General features: G+C 55.5%; 2 protein-coding genes across 3 annotated transcripts; both read left to right on the forward strand.

Annotated features, from left to right (window-relative positions):
- The first annotated feature begins 10,261 nt into the window (after positions 1 to 10,261).
- CCN5 (cellular communication network factor 5) lies at positions 10,262 to 15,228 on the forward strand. 2 transcript variants are annotated; one of them, XM_039728191.1, is made up of 5 exons: positions 10,262 to 10,422; positions 12,839 to 13,055; positions 13,655 to 13,906; positions 14,472 to 14,626; positions 15,091 to 15,228. In XM_039728191.1, the coding sequence occupies exons 1-5, from the start codon at positions 10,363 to 10,365 to the stop codon at positions 15,112 to 15,114; spliced, it is 708 nt and encodes a 235-aa protein (XP_039584125.1). In that variant the 5' UTR covers positions 10,262 to 10,362; the 3' UTR covers positions 15,115 to 15,228. The 2 variants fall into 2 exon arrangements, with proteins under 2 accessions (XP_039584125.1, XP_039584124.1); XM_039728190.1 differs by having other exon boundaries at positions 10,265 to 10,422; positions 14,460 to 14,626.
- A 3,897-nt stretch (positions 15,229 to 19,125) lies between these two features.
- On the forward strand, positions 19,126 to 22,430 carry LOC120511335 (P2Y purinoceptor 1-like). Its single transcript, XM_039728188.1, has one exon. The coding sequence runs from the start codon at positions 20,132 to 20,134 to the stop codon at positions 21,188 to 21,190; it is 1,059 nt and encodes a 352-aa protein (XP_039584122.1). The 5' UTR covers positions 19,126 to 20,131; the 3' UTR covers positions 21,191 to 22,430.
- Positions 22,431 to 22,911: the final 481 nt, after the last annotated feature.

The raw sequence follows: 22,911 nt of genomic DNA on the forward strand, positions 1-22,911 counted from the left end.
TCTGTGAATGAATGGTCCCTTTGGATAGTGCTGGCACAACACTGCTGGAAAACCTGAGCACTCACTGCCAGCAGAGACTGGGCACTGGCAGCTTCACACATGCCTGGTCGGGGAGAGGCAGCTGAAAAACTGCAAACCGTGTGGACTACCAGGGGCCAGAAATGTGCCAGGGCCAGGAAAGCAGCTAGGGGAGGGGAGGGAAACATGGAGAAGCTTCTGGTTGTTTTTAAAATCACATTATGCCAGGTTCAAGCATAGACTTGACAGTGGCATACAGGAGAACTGGCTCTTTGACACAAAAGTGGCCCAGACAGTGACTCACAATAGCCCAGTGACATTTTAAACACCTGATTTCCAGCTAAGAACAACCTGAGCTCAACCCTGCAAGCTGCCACGTGGTGAACAAAACATTCCTTGCAAAAGTCAGCCTTTGGCTGCACAAGGGGTGACACCTGGACATGGTGGAGCCAGTCCTCTGGCACTGTCAGCGTGCTCATGTGGCCAGGACAGTGCCAGCAGCACTCCGAGCCAGTGCTTGGCTGCCTCGTGGATTTCCAAGGCAGACCAAAAGCCCAGTGCTGCCCACCCTCCCCATTCACCAGCTTGAGAAAGAAGCTGGGGATGGCAGGGGAATGTAAACCAGGCCAGAGCACTCATTCATCCTCCCGCTCCCGGCTCTCCGGAGCATTCCAGGCAGCCGTACTACAAGGCAGCATTGTGTGTGCTGCAATCCAGCCCTGCACACGCCTGCCTCTCATCCTCTGCCAGGGCTCACTCTCCTGAGGCACCTCGAGCCGAGTCTGTAATAAATCAGGCAGCAGCCTCCATCCAAGACACGCATTCCCTGCGTTGCTCTGCTGAAAAATGAGTGCTGAGCTTTCCATCTGAACACCTGCAGCCACCAGGCAGCCGTGCTGACCCGGGGTGTGGTATCACCTCCCAGATTAAAGGCACGTTGCTCTTCAGACACTGTGAAATTCTGGCCAGTTTGCTGTGCTCAGGACTGGGATTTGGCTCCCACACCTGATCCTGCAGGTTCTGGGAATCCTGGTCTGGCTCAAAGCTGAATTTGAATCCATCAGCCTCTGAATTCAGTGATGACCATTGCTCTGTAATGAGCTGGTGAGAGACTGGCAGGGAAATCCTCCCAGTTGAAGGAGGCTGGGAGGGAGACCTGGGAATGGGTACATGCAGTGCATGCTGCAGGGATGTGCCACAGGCATTTGGAGAAACATCTCCAGCAGAAGAGGTGGGAGCAGGGAGATTTTGCCCAGGTGTGGTAGGAGCACAGCTCTGTCAGCCATGGGAGGAAGAGCAGCAGTGCTGCTCAGAGCCCACTGGTGCACTTGGGAAAGCCAGGAGAGTGACCAGAGCCAGGACACAGGCTGCAGGAGGTGGCCACACTCCAGTGAGAGTGGCCAGTTCCACAGCAGTGGGGTCAGTGCTGGTCCCACCACAGCCAGGCAGAGCCTGCAGGGCCAGTGGCTGGAGGTGGGGAGTGCACAGCCTGAGGCTCCCCACGCTCCACAGAGGAGCATGGCCCCAACTGGGGAAACTGGAGCCAAGGCCAAACTCGTCTGGCTTTGCTTTGCACATTTCTGAGATCTTTCTTGGGTTTATTTTCATGCAGATCCCCAGAATGCAGAGACAGGCAGGAAAGTGAGAGCTGAAAGCAAACAGGAAAAAGGCAGGTTCTCTTCATTTCTATTTTTAGCACTGCAAACAACATTAGTGTCATTATATTTAGGAAAAAAATATTCCGAGCGTTTCCTGCCTCCCCTTTCAACACCTTCAGCTATTTCCTTGCAGATGTTTCCAGGGGCCAGGGTTCAGAGGCAGGAGGAGCAAGGCTGGGCTGCTCACCCTGCAGACGAGTCCTGGGAGATGACATCTGGCTCAAAGCAGGTGCCTGTGGTCCTGCATGGGGACAAGGAGGACAATCAGGCCGTGGAGGATGTGTCCAGCTCCAAGCAGGAGCTGTGTGACCATGCAGGACCTTCGAGCTGCCTCGAAGGCAGCTTGGGTTGGTGTAAGGCAGGGGAAGGCACAGCAGCACTGCAAGGTCGGGCTTACAGAGGGAGGCTGCAGCAGCCAAGGCTGGAGGCACAGCTCTGTTTCACTGCAGGGACCCTGGGCTGAGCAGAGCATCCCTGCACCCAGCTGCTGGAGAAGGGACTGCCCTGCACAAGCTGCACCACGAGTCTGGGGTGAGCTGTGGCAGCAGCAAAGCGAGATCTCAGAGCTGGGGCTGCACACAGAGAGTGGCTGGTGTCCCCTGGAGTCAGAACCTGTGGCCACATTTCTCTTCACAGAGAAAGGCAAGGCACACCTTCCCAAGGATATTTTCTGGGAATCGCAGCAAGGAACCTCAGAGAAAGAAAAAACAATTTATATCTCAATTGCTGCTCCTCTTGTTATGCACAAGTGAAATGCATTGTGGAAGATTGTTTACCTGAAAGGAATTGGTAATTGGATTCTGGTGTGTTTTGTTTTCTTGACCAATCTCTGCAAGCTGTGTCCTGTCAGTCAGGAGACAGTCACGAGATTTGGTTGAGTTGAGTGCTTGTGCAGTTTTGGTTTAGATGTAGTGTAATATATATAGAATGATATAGCATAATAAAGTAATTAATTAGCCTTCTGGTATCAATGGAGTCAGGTGCATCATTTCTCCCAGATTTTGGGTCACATTGCTTTTCCAATAAGAGCCCCTGCACTTGTCCCTTGTCCACGCCTCTCTTGCACAGCTCGCAGGATTTTCCTTTGCTCTGACAGCCCTGGGCCCTGCCTCACAGTCAGGACTGTAGCTGCCAAATGTTTGTGTTTGATCCTCCCACGGGTGATCCAGAGCAGCATTTCTGGGTGGCAGGCCAGCAGGGTGCACAGGTGGCAGACCACAGCTCAGCAGGACCACGGAATGCGAGGAAAACCGGGATTTGAATGCGGTCAGCTCCTGACAGTGGGGAGAGAGGGCAGCCAAATGCTGGGGAAAGGGCTCTCCTAACCCCAGCCACGCTGTGCTAATGTGGTTTGCAGCAAAACCACAGACCAGTGTTTCTCCATGTGGCTGAGGGAGCTCTCTGCCCCTGGAACAACATGGAGATAATGCTGGAAAAGTATCATGGACAGCATGGACAGCAGCAAAATCACCTCAAAACATTCTGTGACAGCAGTTCCAGGCTACATTTTCCTTCCTGGAGCTTGGCTCACGAGAGGAGCTGCCTTGTAAGATGCTCCTCTGGGGCTCTGGCTGACTCCAAAGTGGCTGGGAGCAGCTCCTGGGACAAGCCCAGCCACAGCCAGGCTGCCATCACCTGCCTTGGATAGCCAGGTACAGACAGCCACAGAAGTCAAACACCCCCTTTCTCTATTTCTCTCCCCAAGACCCTGCAGCAGGTGGAAACCCACCCCAAAGGGTCTTGATTTGAAAGTACAGGAGGAGTGCCTTGCAATTCCCAGTCCAGCCCAGCCCATCTTCCTGGGGAGCAGCAGGACAAAAATGAAATTGTTACAGCCATTCTTCCCTTTCCCCCCCATGTCAGAGAAGCCACCAGTTCATGGGAGACCCCCGTGCCCCAGGGCCCCTTTCCCCCAGGCTCAGCTTGCTTTCAGGGGGGATGTTCCTTCCACCTTCATACGGCCACAGCCCATCCATGGAGACCTGCTGCAGGGCACTCTGAGTCACAGGATGGCTTCAGATGAAAGGGATCTCAGAGACCATCCAGTTCCCAGTCCCCTGCCATGGCCAGGGACATCTTTCACCAGGCAAAGTTTCTCAAAGCCCGGTCTAACCTGGCCTTGGTCTCTGGGGATGTCCCAGGCCGCTCCTCCTGCGGGTGCAGCTCCCTCAGGCACAGCCCTCTCCCGTGCAGACTGACACTAAACCTGGCACAGCTCAGGCAGTAGGAGGTCTGAGGACACTGTCCTGTCCAGCTGTGTCCCCACACTCCTGCAGTTCTCCTCAGTGCCCACACAGAGCCCTTGCCTGGGCTGTGCTGGGTGCCAGCCCACCAGAGCCTCCCCACACTGTGGGGGCACCAAAAGCCTCTAAAAGGCCAATCCTGGCTGTTGCTTTGTGGTCAGAGCACAGGAGAAGGCCAGCCAAGCAGGCTGGTTGCTTTTATTTGGGCTCAGGGCCTGGATGGGGCCGTCCCCTCCCCGTTCCTTTGGGGGGATTCTCATTTGGGGGGATTCTCATTTGAGGGGATTCTCATTTGGGGGCCACCAGCTTGCAATTAGCTCCCACCCCTCACAGAACCAGGTCACCCTGCCCTGGGCAGCCCAACAGGCAGGGAGAGAACACCCAGCCAAACACCTTTTCCAAATCATTCTGCATACTTCACATTCTCGGCCGGTTTATGAGCATTTTAGCTCCTCATATTGATCAGGGCTGGAGCCGGAGTAATTACATTAATCAGAAATAATTTCCCATGATTTTGAGTCATATTTGAGCTGCTGCCCAGCCCCTCTGCTCTCCCCTCTGCTCCTTTCTCCCTGGTACATTCTTTCCAGGCGACATCGCTGCTTCCATGACCACAGTGAGACCCAGGGTTTGTTTGTCTCAGCTGGATCCCACACACAGCCTAAAGGTTTCCGTCGTGTCTTTGTTGATTTGGCTGGGGAAGGGGACAGGAGGAGGTGGTTTATGTGAAGCTCATGTTTGGGAAATGTCTCCAGATGTCTCTGGCATCAGGAGGGGGCATGGGGAAGGGCTGGGGGCCTGGGATTCCTTGGCACATGGAGGCATCCCTTGCTTCAGCTTTTCCAGTCTTGCTCAGAAGATGGAGAGCAAGCCCAGCCATTGCTTTGTTCCCTGGGGTGGAATTTGGAAGTGAGATTCACCTGCAAATCCTTTGGCATGAGTCCTGGGAGAAGCAGCAGGTCCCCCTGCCAGCTGGCTTGGGTGGTGACCACTCGTGTGGGGTTTTCAGGTGCTGGGTGTGAAGGGTGAGCTGGCAGCTCCTCATTCCCCCAGCCCAGCTTCCCAATGTGCCCACGGTCTATGCTGAAAGCCCCTGCAGGAGCCAGGCTCCTTCCAGTCCTCAAGGACACTGAGGAATGCCCCCTTCCCTGCCTTTGGGAAGGTCCCAGCCACGGCCAGGGGTTTGCAGAGCACCCACTGGGGATGTGCCAGATGAAGAGGGCTGTCTTTGCCCCAGGTCACTGCTCCCTCCCCAGCACTGGCTTGTCCCAGCAGCCTGGGGTCACCAGCACCCTGAGCTGCTCCTGCTGCAGCCCTGGGGATGTGAAGGGCTGGGACATTTGGGAACAGACACAGCCTGTGTCACCCAGAGCTGCTCCAGCACCACACACCTCCCAGGCACAGCACCAGCTGCCTCTTGCATGCAGTGCTTGCATCCTGAGGCACAGGAAGCAGGGCTGGGAGGGCACACAGCCATCCCCAAACCCCTCCTAAAGCAAGCTGGCACAATTACAAGGTGAGTTTGGGGACACCTGCAAGCATCACTGCCTGCCCATGCCTGGGTGCCTCCCTTTGCAGCCCCTCTGATGCTGCAGGGGACATGGCAGCTGTGTGAGAACATGCAGCACCCTCGAACAAGACAAGAACTGAAGAAAAAACAACATCTATTTTAGCTGAAACCACGAGAAAAATCGAGATAGCCAAAAAGAATGAGCAATTTGATCAGGAAACACGAGCGAGCCATCCAGCTCCATGGAAAATACAGAGGGTCTGTCAGTAACCACACAAGGTCAGGATCTGGGGATTATATCTTGTCTGAAAGATAAAACTTTCATGATATTTTTAAAATAAGTTTATGTTTGATTATGTTTGATACTCAATAAAAAAAGTTAAGTCCCAGAGGATCACAATATTGAATATGTGATGATTTCTGACACTGTTTTCCAGATAACAATAGAAAACCTCATCTGGCTGAAGTTTCCAAGCTTTGTTTTACAAAAGTCTTATTCTTTGAGTTATCTGAATGTTTAACTTAGTGGGACAATTATGAATTGTTCTTGTCTGGACTGCAGGAAAAAGAAATCTTACAGAAGTATTGCCCAGGGTTTGATCTTTCTCTGTTGTCCCTCCACAACAGCTGATGCAAGGCTGTGCTGTGCTAATGAGAAGCCCCTCAGTCTGAAGGATGAGCTCTCACTATAGTTTTGGCTAAGCCAAGCTTTTCTTGGTTGTGATAGTCCATTTGCTCCTCATGTCATCACTCAGCTCCTTCCTCTTGGCAATGTCAGACTTTGAGAGAAGAACCAGCCCCAAGCCCCATTTATCAGTGCTTCTTTTTAGTGAAACCTACCTAAAAACGCCTGGGAAATGGTGAAGGATCCAGTGCTCCCACCACCAGCCAGTTCCTGTCTGTCCCTTGGCAGGGGCAGTGCCCTGCTGGCCTTGCCACCGTGGCTGGGAGCTTGGAGGGCTCAGCTGTCCCAGATGTAGCCAAGGCTCCTGATGCAGTTGCCTGACCATCAGAACCTGGACTGCAGCCCTGAATTCTTTTCTCACAAGTCACTTGGCCAGGCACCAGCTGGTAAATACTTTCAGTCCCTGCATCCCGGGCCCGGGGTGGAAGCAGTGACCTCAAGGTAAAAGACTGCCTGGCCCATCCCTGGTCCTCTCAGCCTGGCTCTGCTGTGCAGTTAAGGTGTGAGAACCAGAGGGAATAAAAATGCCCAGACAGGGGTGGAAATAGCCATCACCACCTCTCTCTCTGCTCTTGCTGTTTGAAACTGGAGCCAGATTCATCCTGGGTAGGAAACAATTCTCCCATCTTGCCAAAAGCAGAGATATTTCAAAATTTCCCAAAGCCATGGTGTTTTCCAGAAGTCTCATGAAAAACATCCAGCAGCCACCCCGAAGTGTCCAACAGCTGAAGGAGACCTGAGGCATCTCCATTTCAGCTCAGGGCTCTTGGTTTTTCCAAGCTGGATGTCTGTCCAGCTTTCCCCTCCACGGGCAGCCCTGCTCCTCTGCAGAGGGGATTTGGGCCAGGAGTGCCCAGGAGCAAAGGGAATGCTCTCCCCACTAAGCCATGGAGCTGGGCTCACCCACATTTTCACAGCCAGGACCCAGGGCAGCCTCACTGCTCCCTGCCACAGATGGACATGCAGACCCTGCTCTGGCTCCCCAGCTCCAGGGAGGGTGCTTGGCACATGACGTAGAGGAAAGCAGGGGAGTCTCCAGCTAAGGAATGGCATGAAGGGAGAATGTGCTCAATATCCATCCCAGATGGATGCAATTTCAGCTGAGCAGGGTGTGCAAATGAGAGCTTTTCTGTGTTATTCACGATGGCACGTTAGAGCAGCAAACACGTGAAGAACTCAGCTCTCTAAAATGTAAATTCACTGGGGCAGTTCCTTCATTTCTATAGAAACAGCAAAGCTTGCCAGCGGCTAACTCAAAGGAGATGTAGTCAGATCCCTGTATCAACTATTTTCTTGCACAACCAACCACAAAAAAAAAAAATTAAAAAATTCTACCCCCCAAAAAACCTGACAATAATACCATGGAAACTGTGGAGTGACATATGGACTTAATTACTAGCTCTGAACTCACACGTATGGTACAGAACACTTACAGGTTACGTGCTCCAGAGGGGAAGGGCTATAACAGCATTTATAAAATGAGCTGCTGATGTGCTGTTCTGGTGCAGCTTTGCACATCAAAACATTTGCAGGGGCTGAATTCCTGTGCCAGGCGCTGCCTGCAGCCCCTGCACAGTGACCTGGGTGGGGACGTGGGACCCAGAGCTGGGAGAAGGGAAGCTAAAGCCCAAGTCACCCATGGAGAATCCTCTCTGGGAAGGCAGATCATGGGAGACTTCATGGGTACCCCTCCAGCCAGCTCCACTGGGCACCACCAAAACCCAGCCAGGTGCCAGTGAGGGTTGCCAATGCCATCAGAAGTGTGGGCAGCTTGCCAGGCACGGGATGCTGGGTTTGGCCCCATCTGACTGCTTGACTTGGGGGTGTTGGTTTGGCTCAGGCTTGGCTCAGGCTCTCTGTCATTGCCTGAGCCCTGACAGCTTCCAGGTGATATCAAACCATCGCAGTGATGTCACCTCACTACATCTAAATCTCAGTGCCATCAGGGGTGGGGGGAAGCAAGGTCCCCCCCTTGCTCAGAGCTGAGGAAAGAGTAGAGAAAGGAGCTGACCCTGTAGCCAGGACACATCAGGTGACAGGGGTTTAATGTCCAGCTGGCTCCCCTGGGCAGCCCTGAGCCTCAGCCTCCCCAGGGGTGCCCTGCTGCCCCCTGAGACCTCACACACAGCTCTGTCAGCTGCTCCAAGGGTGCCTCATTGGGGAAATGAGAGGTTTTTATTTCTGTTACCAGCACTGTCACTTGATTTCTAACTGGGGAATGAACTCAAGGCCATTCATCAGGAATCCCTAATAAACACAAGGTGGAATAATGAATTGGGCTGTCCCCATGTGGCAGGGCTGGGTCGGTACTTTGGCTCTCCCAAGCCACTCCCAGGATGTTTGGCTGAGCTGTAGCCAGCGGGTGGGCACCGGCTGTGGAGGAGAAAGTGGAACACGAGAGGTGTCTGCAGCCTCAGGTACCAAACCCTCGGGCTTGTGAGCACCTCTCAGTGGGTGCTGAGCCACCCCCTGCCAGTGAGCTCAGAGCAATGTGCCCTCCTCTTGCCTCCCCTGCCAGGGGCAGGGCTGCCAGAGCAGACCCCTGACCTCCAGGCTGGGCCTGGGTGGTGCTGGGGCTCCACCATGCAGAGCAGAGGCTGCAGCACTGCATAAGTGACAGCAGCCTTTGGAAAGTGTCCTGGTGCTCCCTCGTTAACAGCCTGGCTGCAGCTAATGAAGCACAGCCACAGCTGAGATTTGGGGTGGTAATGTGGGAGCTCAGCCTGCCCTCCTCCCTGCTGGCCTGTGCCCACCCTGCTCTGTGCCCTGGCTTCCAGGCTCTGGAAAGCGTGGAGCTGAGCTCAGGATTGCTGCTCAGGTAACTGAGAACCTGTTTCACAAAAGCAAAACAGAGGGGAAAAGGCCAGAGGGAGAGATGGGGCAGCACCCTTAGCTGTGTGGTTCTGGTGTCTGCTTGCAGCAGCCAGCAGCTCCTGTGTGTTGTCCATCACACACCTGACATCTGGCAGCAGTTCTCATGCCTGGGTGCTGCAGGCAATCTGTGCACAGCCACCAGGACCATCCCTTGGACAGCACAGCAGCAGCCCTGGCCCCAGAACACGTCCTGCAGGAAGGGACAGTCTGTGCACAGCCACCAGGACCATCCCTTGGACAGCACAGCAGCAGCAGCCCTGAACACGTCCTGCAGGAAGGGGCAGGGGTGCAGGAGAGGAGCCAGGAGAGCTGCAGGACATCCTGCATCCTTCTGCTCAGGCCTCTCCTCTGAGCTCTGGGCTCACAAATTGTCCTCTCAAATTTTGTGATAAGATCTGGGGAATGGGAATATAGGGAAGTGGCTCTGTCTAGTGCAGGTCTTGAGGAGTTTGGGTTTGTCTTTTCTAAGAGCCAACCTCAGACCCTCAGTCACAGGGGACAAGAGAAAAGCTTGCACAGGGCAGACTGAGGAAGCATTGGGAGGCAATGGCTGAGCACCTGCTTTTCATGCCCAAACTTGGATTTTTAATTCTCACAATTGATTAAGATGATCATAATACTTCAGGGGCTGAATTTGTGTTTTCAGGGCTTGAAATCAGCGGGGTCAGAGTGCAGCCCTCTCTGCATCAGCTACCCAAGATAATGCAACATGATGTGCATCCAACCACCCCACAGCCTCCCCAGTCCCTCTCAGGATGGGGATGATGTGGCAGCAGCACCACCACAGCAAATCCATTTCCAGCTCCTTTGGGTGACCCCTCTTGCACAGCCTGCCCTGCACTGGGTGCAGCATTAAATAGAGGGGGGGATGCCCTGTTGCTGCCTGGTCACAGCATTGTCCCACAGCAGCAGCAGGGACACTCCTGCCAATCCCTTCAAATCCCAGGAGGAAGGTACCAGCTCTGCCTGGGCAGACTTTGATCACAGGATAGGGCATGAAGCTTCCCTCCCAGGCTAGGGGAAGAGAGCTGGATCACCTCACAGCCTTGTTCCCCAGCCTCTCTGCCCTGCTCCCCAGGGACAGCACAGCATCCCTTCCCTTCACTCCTTGTCCTGGTGGACGGCACATTCTCACCTTGAGAAGAGTGGAAATGGCAGCTGGAATGTGGGCTGGAAAAAAAAAAAGAAAGGAAAAAAAAAGAAAATCTTGAGGCTTGTCCAAACTTACTCATGTTTATATTGGAGCCTGTGAGTGACATCAGAGCAGGGAGAGTATAAACACCAGCAGGACCTGCTCTGGGCTTTAAAACCTGCGAACACTGCCTCCAAACTGCCTGGGGGGTGATGTGCTGAAGTGGCACAGGGCAGAGCAGCATGAGGCTCCAGCTGGAGAAGCAGCTCCTCTTCCTCTCCCTGCTCTGCATCCTCTCCAAGGTAAGGCAGACGGGGCACTGGGGCAGCTTCAGCCGTGCAGCAGCCGGTTCTGGCAAAGCGGGGAGCAGGAGGGACTGGCGTGTCACCACGAGCCTGGTGTGATGCAGGGGCAGAGCTGTGCTCGGAGAGGTGTTGGGGATGAAGGAGCAGGGTCCGAGGAGCGCGCAGCAATGCCCGCAATGCCAGCAATGCCAGCAATGCCCGCAATGCCCGCAATGCCAGCAATGCCCGCAATGCCAGCAATGCCCGCAATGCCAGCAATGCCAGCAATGCCAGGAATGCCCGCAATGCCCGCAATGCCAGCAATGCCAGCAATGCGCTGCGCGCTCCCGGCGCTGCGCGCTCCGCGCCGGGCTGCGCTCGGGCCCCGCCGGCCAGCGACCACAGCTGGGCGGCAGCGGCTCCTCCAGGCTCCTCCGGGCTCCTCCAGGCTCCTCCGGGCTCCTCCGGGCTCCTCCGGGCTCCTCCATCCCCGCCCAGGCTCCCGAGGCAGGGGCCAAGCCACGAGCACCGGCCCTGGCGTTACTCAGCTCTCCCCACTCCTTGGAATGCTCATGCCAAGCCACTGCCTCCAGTGGGATTTGGGTTGTTGCAGAGGTTTTATTATTTTTTTTTTCTCTTGGACTCTGTGTGAAAATATTTGCCTGTGCAGAGAACAGGAATGTTGAAGAATTTGGGGCATCTCAGCTCCAAGTTCTAATTGCTGCTTGAATCCCCAAGCAGGGATGTCGTGGCCACGTTGTGCCTACTTGACTCTCTTCCCAGAGTTCAGATCTCTGACAGAAGCCACATTGTCATCTAAAGACAAGTAAATTACAAGGAGCAGGGAGAAATGGATTTATGGCTCAGCTAATCTTTCTAAAACATCGATTTGTAATAACAACCTCCTGAAAGATGAAAAATGCCCTTGGCTGCCTGGGTGAGCTGTAACAGAGTAATGATTCTTGCCCCAGGTGCTCATGAGTGCCTGGAGAATCACCAAGGACCATCGTGCTGCCAGCCCAAACCTGGCCACCACAGCCAGTCCCTCGGTCCTGCCACATTAATAACGCTGCTCACTGGCAGAACTAGAGCAAGACCCAGATTACCCAATCCATTTTGGGTATATTTAACTCCAATTATTGGCACTGACACTCCCATAGCCCCATGAAAAGCATCTGAACTGCTGCAAACGGGGAGCAGATAGAGCACCAGGAGCTACCCTCTCTGTCTGACTCATGTCAGACCTGATACCACTGGGAGAAACTGAAAGAAAAAGAAAAATGGTATCTAAAACCTACATGGTCTGGCTGAGCCCAGTGCTCTCCTGGCAGACTCAGCAGTCACACGAGGACTGGACCAGGGCAGGGATGAAGGGTTTGGTTGCAGGTTTGCTGTGCTGCACACGCTGGCCCTGCATCCATCAGCGTGTGCCTGGTGCTGAGCAGCAGGGCTGCCGGGGGCTCACATCACTGTCAGGCCAGCACTGGCAAAGGATTCTCTTCCAAACTGCAGAGCCAGCTCTCGTGGCTCTGTATGCAACAGCTCTGTCACCTGTGACATGATGGGAGCTCAAGAGCTGCCTGAAAGAGCTGTTGGGGCAAGCAGGGTGACCCAAGGGTACAAAATCCTCCTGCCCAGGTGAACTCCTCTGGGCACCTCCCTGGCAGACAATTGGCTGAGCAGGCAAAGCACTGCAGTGCACAGCCCTGCCAAAGTGATTATTCAGTCTAGCCACGAGGGAAAAGAGCTCCCAGTCCTTGAAAACGTGCCTGTCTCTGGGCTCCTTGCCCAGTGGGCCAGGCCAGGTGAGGATGCTGCAGCCAGGGACAAGCAGAGGATGCAGCTGGACCAGTGAGGAATGCAGTGAGCTCTGCCTGGCCTCAGATCCCCACTGCTGATGCAATGTCGTGTTTCTTGGCATGAATGACAGCTCTTAAGACTGTAAGGAGTGAGGTGCTGTGCACTCACCACGTGAATTCTGTCCCTGCAAAGCCCCCTGCCCTGGGCTGGGCACAGCCTTGGGGGCAGGCATGGGATGGGCTGCTTTGCCTCCCTCCCTTCCTCTCTCCCACTGGGCTGTTTGGGGCTGCTGACCTCATTAAATAACCACCACTGCCTGGGATACTCACCTTGTAGCCCCATCCTGTGTGTTCAGAGTAGTGGCACATTAAAGTCCCTATCTTTCAGAGTTCTGAGCCTCTGAGCATCCTTGATTCTCCATGGTTTTCCATAGGTGCCCTTCAAAGGGGACAGTAGCTTTCCAGGATGATTGAGATATTCCCATGGATTTGGAGCCTCCTTCCACCAAAAATCTGCCCCCATGGTTGAGACAAAGTCACCTGGCTGTCCCAGTGACAAAGTCACCTGGCTGTCCCAGTGACAAAGCAGCTGCTAGCCAAAAACCACCTGCATGGATTCAGCTCTGCCTCCACAGGTTTGTGCCCAGCTGTGCCGGAGACCATGCTACTGCCCCTGGGTGCCACCCCGCTGCCCCCGCGGGTCCCCGCTGGTCCTGGATGGGTGTGGCTGCTGCAAGATCTGTGCCCGGCGCCTGGGAGAGCCCTGCGACTTCCTGCACGTCTGTGACCAGAGCCAGGGCCTCGTCTGTGACTACAGCTCAGCGTCTGCAGGGATGGGAGGCACCTGCAACTGTGAGCACAGGGGCTCCCACTTTCCCCGGGGATACCCCCACACTCCAGCCCAGCTCAGCCATGACCTCACATGGCTTCAGGCATCCCGCAGCACCACCAGGGGAGAGGTTGAGGCCAGGAGAGCAGCTTTCCTGAGGATGGTGCACAAGCTTGGCCATGGGGCTGTGCCCCATCTCCTGCCAGCTCTTGTGCTGCCTTCTGACTGAGAATTCAGGGTGGTTTCAGTGAGAATGGACAGGGGGTCCCAGGGGTGCTGCAGTCACCCAGCCAAGGCTGGAGCCTGGGGGTCCTGCAGAGAAATCTCAGAGAAAATTTTCCTAGCCTGGAAATCCTGAAGGCAGGGTCAGAGCCAAAGGGCAAGGGGGTTCTCACAGCTTGTGAGCTTTGAAAAAACAGAGAGCTGAGGAGAGAAGACAGGGAAGGGGAGGAGACTGAGTGATGAACATGCTGCTGCACACCCATGTCTGCCCTGCACACCACTCGGTCAATTCTGTGGTCCCCTCACCTCAATCCCTTTGTCCAGCCCCACAGTTACCCCCAGCACTGCCCCTGCCATCCCCATCTCTGTCCCTCTGTCCCTAACGGGCTGTCCCTTGCAGTTGAAGACGATGAGGAGGGCTGCGAGGTGAACGGCCGGGTCTACCGAGACGGGGAGGTTTTCCAGCCCAGCTGCAAAATCCAGTGCCATTGCTTGGACGGGGGCTTCACCTGCATCCCGCTGTGCCAGGAGGATGTGCGGCTGCCCACCCCGGACTGCCCCTTCCCCCGGCGCGTGGAGATGCCCGGGAAGTGCTGCCCGGAGTGGATCTGTGACGCCCAGGACCAGCACCTCCCCCGGGATGCCAGGGCAGGTAAGATGCGGAGCAGCTCCAGGGAGAGGGCTCACACAAGTCTGGGATGGCTGTGAAACATCAGCAGGAGACACCTCACACGTTTCTCTGCACGCAGGGCGATGCCTGCAGCACCACAGGGAGCACAGCACCTGCCTCCTGTGGTGTCGCATTTTAGTTAAATGGTGTGCACTGTCTGACCCCTCGAAAATGTACGGTTTATTCCAAGCTGTGATCCTCCCCTGAAGGATCATGTATTTGTAATCCCATTGGCCCAAATCTCATTCCGTGCCCGCTTTGAATGTCCCTCTTAAGCTGTGTGAGGAAGACAAGACTCTCTCTTGGTCTTTTTCTTCCTAGCTCTTCCCTCTCTCCCCTTCCCCCTCATTAACCATGCTGCTCCCGGGGGTGGGACCCCCAATAAACCCTCATCTAAGCAGCACCCTCAGAGCCGTGTGGAGTCTCCTTGTGTTCCTGCTGCTCCCGGTGAACTCACAGCCTAGAGGACTCCCCGGGGTGCCCCCCATATGAACCGCAACACCTCCAACCATCCTTTCCCCGTCCTTTCTTGCAGCCGCCGGGGCAGTGCCGCTGCGCCCGCCCTGCCCGCCGTGGGGCACGGAGTGGAGCCCCTGCTCGGCCACCTGCGGCCTGGGCTTCGCCAGCCGCGTGTCCAACCAGAACCGCCTGTGCCGCCTGGAGACCCAGAGGCGGCTGTGCGCGGCCAGACCCTGCCCGGCGGTGAGTGGGGCCGGGGCAGCCGCTGCCTCCGGGCGCACGGGGGGCTGAGAGGGGAAGTAAAGTGCCAGCAACACCTGCCTGTGGTGTTGCCATGAGCTGACCGTGTCTCAGGGACACACGAACCATCTGCCGAAACGTTGCTTGGCAAACAAAGTGCAGACCATCATTTTGGGGTGTCTGGATGTCTGAATCCAAGAGCACTGTGGATCCCACGCAGGTGAGCCCGGCCTGCCCCTATGGCCAGAGATGGATTTGCAGCTCCTGCCTGGCTCCCTGGGCACAGCCGGGAGGTGCTTCTGCCACCCCTTTACTAGCCTGGCACAGCCCCAGTGTGGACACAGTGCTCTTGGCACTTTCTGCCCACTTCTTTCCCCCTGCACTGCCATGCTACGTGCTCCCCAGCTGCGGGGGACACACCACCACCCCTCTCCATCTCCCCACTGATCTGCATTCTGCCTTTCCAGATGGGAAGAGGAGGTCGTTTGTAGCTGTGCCCACCCCGGATTCACCCTGGAGCCAACGCCTCATCCCGGCAAAGAGTCTGGCACAAACCCATGGCACTGTGGTTACGCTGAAGATGGAGGGTGTTTCCACTGGGACAGCAGAGAGGAAATGATGGACTTTGGCTGCAAAGGAGGCTGGAAGCAGAGAACAAGATCCTCGTGTCACCCATCACCTGCCTCCTCTGTACACCCCGCTGCCCCAGGCAGGGTTACTGGGCAGCATTCCGAGTTCCTTAGGCTGAATGAAATGGGAAATGGGGAAATCCTGCTCCAAGCATAAACCCACCCAAGAAACCAGGAATTGGTCCTTTTCTGGACCAGTGGGGCTTCTGAAGAGATGATGCTGCTTCTTTACTACATCATGCAGTTCTGCTTTGCAGGGACTTCAAGAGAGGGCATCTCCAGCACCTGGAAACCAAAATTCTTGGAGGAAACCCTCATGCCCTGGTTCCCCAGGGAGGGAGCAGCTCATCAAGCTGCACCCCACGAGTCACTGCCACGCCAGGCTGAGCTGCTCAACCATGCAGGAGCTCAGCCAGCCCATGGTACCCACCCTGCCTTCCCGGGCACGGGCAGGGTGCTCCTGATGGCAGCTCTAACTCACCTTCCCCTCGTCCCTCCAGAATAAACACGAGCCTTCCCGCTCTGCCGGGCCTCCTCCCCTCCAAAGCGCTGGTGGTTTGGCAGGGCTCCGGCAAGCGAGGAGCTCAGACAGCGGATCCTCCGCCCCGCAGCACCAGACATTCCCCGCCTGCCATCCAAGCACATTCCGGGGCCGAGGGAAAAGCAGGGAAAAGGGAAAACAAATCGCAAAGATGCGTCGGGGCCGTCTCCCGACGGGCTGGAGCTGCTCCAGCCGTGCAGGAGCCGGCGCAGGAGAGCTGCTCGGCTGCTCTGGCTGTGCTTTCTCCCAGTAAAAAGTCCTTGTGGGTGATGGAAAATGAAACCCAAATGCCCTCTAACGGCCTCGCACAAATGTGCAGAGGGAACGCGCGATCCGCCGCGGGAAGGGCAGTGGAAGGAGCAGCGGTTGGGGTGGCGTGTCCAGGTGAGAGATGGACTTCTTAGATGGGTATTTCTGGAACCAAAAATAAAGATGTGCTCATCCAGGTGTGGAGCTTGTCTGTGCAGGGCGAGCCCAGCCCTGCTGCTCAGGGCCAGCTCGGTGGGTGCAGGAAAGTCCTGGCACAGGGTGGGGCAGCTTGGAGGCACCTCAGTTCAGGCTGCTTAGAGTAAGAGGAGGAAAAAGAAAAAAGGTGTGAATCAAAGCACTGGACACATTATTACAATTTATCATATCCTGGGTTAAACCTTTCACTCTCACCCAGCCACAAGCTCTGCTGATGGCACCAGCCCTGGCCATAGCAGTGCCCAGGTCTCCAGTGCTGGGCTGCAGGAGAGCAGGGCAGGGCATGGCACTGCTGCTGCATCTGCAGCCACAGGCACAGCCTCTTCTCAGCTCCCAAAAACCAATACCCAAACTCCCCTGTAGCTCATCCCTCCTACTGCCAGGCCCACGCTTCCTCCAGTTCCCCTGGGCTGGGATTTCCCCAGCATGGTGCAGCCACCATCAGCTGCCTGTGCTCCTGACCGGGGCAGGTCTGGGGTGAAGGGGCAAAAGGATGAATGGCACGGCAGCTCCTCTCTCCAGCCCAAAGAAAAGCCTCCCCGCAGCAGCAGAAAGGCAGCAGGGCCAAGGCAACTCACTCACTCCCTCAGGCCCTGCAAGAGCTGAAAAGAAAATGAAAGTCAAGGATGCAGTTCAGCCACCTCTTGGGGGTAAAAAAAAAAAAAAAGAGAGAGAGAAAGAAAAAAAAGAAACCTCACTGCTCTTGCAGTAAAACATTGCCTACAAAGAGAATTATTTACTGCACTCATCTGGTGCTCAGCCTGAATACAAATCATTAATTCTGTTTGATATGGGGCGCATGGTGAACCTCCAGCAGGCAGCAAATCTCAGAACAAACAGCTTTGGTTGGCTTTTTCAGTTCTCTGGTGGCCATGCCGAACAAGTGGTGGCCTAAAGCTCATGTAGACTTCAAAACTACCACATTCCTCAACTGACATAGATAAAACATGTTGTGGGTACTGAAAATCCTGGTTGTAAGCCAGTTCTTGTTCAAGCATGTTTGGACTCGGCCACCAAGGCTGGGTGAGCTGCCAGGGCTGTCACACACTCCCAGATCCTGCCTAGCCACCTCTGGGTGATGGTAAAAATCAGAAGGTCACTTTTTAGGCAGCAACCTGCAATTCTCATCTCAAACAAATGACTCAACACACCTCTGCTATAATTATCTTTTTTTTTTCCACTGCAGAATGTCTCCCTGATTCACTAAGCATCTAAATAATGAATTAATGATTCCAAATAAATCAGAGTCATTTTTCCCTATGAATACAGGGAAATCAACCCTTGCAGTTTGATTGCTAGTCTCACAATATTTCCCTCTGAAGCCCTGCTACCCTGGAAACGTGGTTATTTGAGGCTCTGACGCAGGGTCCTGGCTTTGCCTGCTCATGTGGGGCAACAGAGGAATGTTCCACCCCATCCACAGGTAACGTGGAAAGATAAAAATCCCCAAATTGAAAGAAAATTTACTCCTGTCCTCAAGGCACAAGGCAACATCTGCACACAGGCTGGGATGTGCCAGCCACACTCCCGAGCCAGTGATGAGCAGCAGATCACAGCTCATTTCTGTGCAAGCACACGCAGCAGCTGAAGGAAGACTGTCCTGCTGGATGAGTAAACAACATGCATCAGAATTGCTTTTCCAAGCCATTCTCATGATTGATGATTTTTAAATGCATAGAGCTGGGTGAGAGAGGGCTGGATGAGCCCCTTGTTAAAGTGAAACATTTTCAGAAACTGAGCACAGGAATGCAGTGCTCAACTGGAAAAGAAAAAAAATCATCAAGCAGATCAAATGGGTTTTTTACTTTTCCTGGAAATACGTTATTCAGGTTATGTGTTTGCAGGAGCTGTCTTGGCCCTGTGTTCTCATCCTGAGATCAGCACTGCTGTTGCCTGCCAGAGCCAGGGGCAGAGGGGAGCGTCCTCATGCAGGATGTTTGGGCAGAGCTGGCAGCAGCACCTGTACTGTGAGTGAAACCACGGGTCAAGTGAACACCTAAAACACACAGGAGGCACAAGAGAAAAGCTCTGTGATTGTGCTTCCAAAGGGTCCAGGGAACAGGAGATGTGGAGGGCATGGGGCTCCAGCCATTCATGGGCAGTGCCCTGCCCTGCTCCTCTCTTCCCACTGCAGCAGGCACCAGCTCCAAGCTTTCGTTCTCGGGACAGGGAAAGCTTTGCCTTCATTGCTGAGAGCAGCTCATGACCCTTCCCATGATCACAGAAGTCGTCCCAGCCAGCTGCTGTCTCTGCCTCAGTTTCCCCAAAGGCTGATGCTCTGGGGCAAAGGGAACTGCTCCTCTCCTCTCGCTGCCCTTCCACACCTCCATAAAGTTGCTGTGCAAGTGCCACCCCAAGCCCAGGATGCAGGAGCAGCTGAAGTGCACAGAGGCGAAGGGGGCAGGAGGGGGGCAGGATGCCCTGAGGGGTGAACCCCCATGGACCCCCCTGCTGCTGTAACTCCAGCGGCACAGACCCACCAGAGCCTCTGCAAACCGCAGAAAAACCATTTCTTCATTGCACGGAAACACCTTCCACACTTCACCTTTTCGGCGGCACACCCGTGGTGGTGAGATTTTATTGTACAGGCAGGAAATAACACACAATGTTTTCCATCGCTTATCTGCTCCAGCGAGCACTTTCTGAAGTCAACAGACACACAGTACCCTCAGCAGGCCGCTGGCCCCCACCCCATCTTGCGCTTGCCCACCGTGTCCCCGAGCTGCCCTGGTGCGGCAGAGATGCTCGGCCGCTCCCGGGAGGGATGGGCTCGCACTCGGGATGGCTGGGCAGGACTCACCCTCCCTCCTCCTCCTCCTCTCTGGCTGATGAGATACCAGCCTCCTCCCACCCCTGCCCGGCTCAATTCCCGGAAAGCAAGCGGACGCGGTCTTTCCAGAGCCTAGCCTTGCGCCTCAAGCCGTTCCCCCAAGGTCGTTTACCTACGGGAAATGGCTTATCAGGGTAAACCCTCTCCCTGCTGATTGTTTCCCCGTTAACTTCCGCGCCTGCAGATCCCAGGGATGACTTCTGGCCCCGTTTATTGCTCAGCATTGCGATCCGGGCTGCCCTTCCTCGGGGTCTGCTTTGGGGTCGCCTCTTTCAGCTCTTGCCCCAGTCTCACGGGATCTGGGTGTCTCCTGCCTCACAGCCCATCTCACCTCCTCCCTGCACGGTCTGCAGCGCTCGAAGGAGGAACCGGGAAAGGGTTTTGTGCTTGAGGAGGGAGACAGAACTAGCAGCAGGAGCAGCTGTAGGGAGGGGGCAGCCCCTGAGCCCGCTCACTCTGCCCGTGCTGGGGGCAGACAGCCTGGTACATCTCTGCCCGCGGGCACTGCCTGCAGCACCGGCCGTGGCAGCATGAGCCCCACGGAGCACTGCCAGTGTCCTCCTTACCTCTGCTCCCGGTATTCCCGAGCGCTGCAGCCAGGATAAGGGCTGTCAGGAATGGCAGGGAGGGCGGCTCATGGGGGGCAGGCGTCCAGCCCCCGGTGTGGAAAACCGGGAGGTTTCTCCTGACGGCGAGTGGGACAGAACACAAACAGGCTGCAAGCCTTGGCTCCCCTCCTCAGGCATCCCTCTGCCTCCCCTCAGCCTCCTGCCCCCTCCAGGCACCCCCAGCACCCAAACCAGCCGGGGGGCTCCGTGACCCCGCGCCCGGCTCCGAGCGGGCGGGGGGAGGCGCCGGGGGAGGGACGGAAGCCGCTCCGCTGAGGCTCTGTCGGCACATCCTTCGCGTGTCCCGGGGACAGTCCGGCACCCTCAAGTGCCAGGCCGGGCTCAGCAGGAGCGGGGGAGCCGCAGCCCGTGCCGGAGGACGCGCAGCTGCCGAGCGGGGCTGCCTGGGAGCGGGGCTGCCGCCCCGAGCGCCCGATGGCTGCGGACGCTCTCTCCGCCTGGCCCGGCAATGGCACCGTGCCTCGGGCTCCCTGCCCCGTGGATTCCGCCTTCGCCCAGCGCTTCCTGCCCGCCGTGTACCTGACCGTGATCCCCCTGGGGCTGCTGGGGAACGGGCTGGGGCTGTGGCACCTCTGCACGGGGCCCCGCGAGGGTGCCCGCCAGCCCCTCAGCCTGCTGGTGGGCAACCTGGGGCTGGCTGACCTGATCTATGTCAGCACACTGCCCTTCCTCGTCAGCTACTACCGCCAAGGCAGAGTGTGGATCTTCGGGCAGCCCTGGTGCCGCCTCACCCGCAGCCTCTTCCACCTCAACCTCTACGCCAGCATCGGCTTCCTCACCTGCATCAGCATCCACCGCTACCTGGGCATCGTGCACCCGCTGAAGGCGCGGGGCAGGTGCCAGGGTGCAGCCTCCTCCGTGTGGCTCAGCGTGGCAGTCTGGGTCTGGGTCGTCGCACAGATAGCTCCCGACCTTGCCTTCAGCAAGGCAGATGGCAACAGGACGCAGTGCCACGACACGACAGGACAGGAGCACGTGCACGTTTACCTGCCCTACACCTTTGCTGTCACCGTGACTGGGTTTGTCATCCCGTTCCTCATCATCATCGGGTGCTACTGCCACGTGGTGTTTGTGCTGTGCAGGAATGACAGCGTGGACCCCAGCCTCAGGAGGAGAAGCATCGGGCTGGTGATTCTCGTCATGGTTCTCTTTTCTATCTGCTTCCTCCCCTACCACATCTTCAGAAACCTCAACTTGTTTTTTCGCTGGCGGCCACAAAGGTCCTGCACACAGGCTTCAAAGGACATCTATGTTTCCTACCAGGTGACTCGGGGCCTGGCCAGCCTCAACAGTGCCCTCAACCCCCTGCTCTATGTGGTCACCAGCAAAGACTGGAGGTCACGAGTGAGGACCATCCGCCAAAGTGCCAGACAGTGTCTGAGGCCACCCTTCCGGAGCAAAACCTCTTGCCAGGCAGCTGAGAAGAAGAGGAACGACATTATTTGTAAGGGGGAGGCTTCTAATGAGCTCTGAGGTACCTGACACCCCTGCTTCTGCCACATCAGCTTGTGCTTGGCCCCTCCCTGGGGGCAGCCCCCACCTTGACACCCGCTTTGCAGAGATGGTGACAGCAGCTTCACAGGCTTTGTGCACACAAGGGACAGGCAGGACCGTCAGCATCGGAGAGAAAACTGGGACCAGATTGCAAAAGCAAAACTACTGACCCCAACCATTTTTGCTTATGGAAAGAGATGATCACGTTTGCTGCAGTCCAAAGCATTTCCCTGCAGCAGGCTGAGCTGGTTAACACCGCTGTGCTTCCCAGCTCCTCTGTGGCTGAGGGATGGCAGGCAGGACACCTTGTCCCTCCACTGCATCCTCTACTCTACTGTACTTGGTTTGAAACAGCATTCCCTCTTTCACCTAAGGAGAGATCCTGCATTGCAGAACAACTGAGAGGGCAAATTTTTGCAGTGGAGGAAGAGCTTTGGAAATGGAAATATTCATTTAAAAATCAGGTTTTAAGTACATTACTAAGCTGTGCCAGTTACTTGGTGATTGAGCTGTTTCGGGATCTGTGGGATCCTCTACTACCCACCTCCTTTGCAGAAGAAAAGACATTTTTGGCATTACTCCCTCTCTTTTGGAAAAGCACATAGCAAAACTGAGAAATGGCATTTTAAAGTTTTTGGAGGCTATTGGTTGGGGTTTTCTTTTGGAAGGTGAATGACTGCAGTAGCCTGAACTCCTGCTTTCAGGAGGAAAATGCCAAGAGAGTTTGCAAATCTTCAGGTGGGTGCTTGCATCTTGCATCCGGCCTTGCAAGGGCATTAGATATGACTTGTAAAAATCAGATTGCAAATAAAAAGAGAAGCAGCACTGATATGAAGGCTTGTGAAGGCAGGATGTGATGGTGAGATCTGTCATCACCAGGGGTGACAGATCTCTGCTTTTAAGCAGATGCTGCCAAGCAGTATTTTCATTTTTCATCTTGCTGTTACCCACCACAAACAGCTCAAACACTTTAATTCAATAATGTGATTTGCAGCAACAGCAGCTTTGGGAGCCCAGCTTAAGGAAGCGGACTGTGAGTTAAAATCAGCCCTTTCTGGGAAATTACTGGCCCAGGGACGGATGTTGTGCTCCTTTCCTGACATTTATCTCTGTCAGCTGTTCCTCACACAGACCCACCTTAGCTGGGCAGAGGAGGGAGCACAGCTGGCTTTCAGTGCAGTTATATATCTGCAGTGCAAATAAACACCTCATGCTTTCACCGGTGAGTTGTCTGGCTTCTTTTAAAGCTTTATGGGAGCCTGGGAGCCAGCTGGCCTGCGGGTTGGAGCAGGGGCCTGCCTGCTCAGGGAGTGCTGCTGATCTTCCCAGTGCTCTGCAGACAGAAAACTGCTGGGAGACTGCAGGCAGCCAGCGGAGAGTGATCTGTGACAGGCACACACTGAGGAGTCTGCTCAGCACCAGTCAGGGGTGCAGCAGAGCCTCAAGTGTCTAGTTCCCACCTCTTCCAGAGGAAAACCAAAGATAAAGCATAAATTCACCAGTGAGATCTTCTCTCTCTGTAGGAGGAAGATTGAGACATTAGGATCAGACCTGGTCCCTGCTCCTTGCATGTGTGCTCCAGATCTGGGCTTCTCCAGAGCTCTGAACTCTTCTCCTTTCCTCAACAAACACCCACGCCTCTGAAAGCTGTCCAGCTCTTCCATCTTCACACATGGATCCTGCCTAAGGTGCTACAGCTC

Source organism: Passer montanus, unplaced genomic scaffold, assembly GCF_014805655.1.
Source record: "Passer montanus isolate IOZ18808 unplaced genomic scaffold, ASM1480565v1 scaffold64, whole genome shotgun sequence".
NCBI lineage: Eukaryota > Metazoa > Chordata > Aves > Passeriformes > Passeridae > Passer > Passer montanus.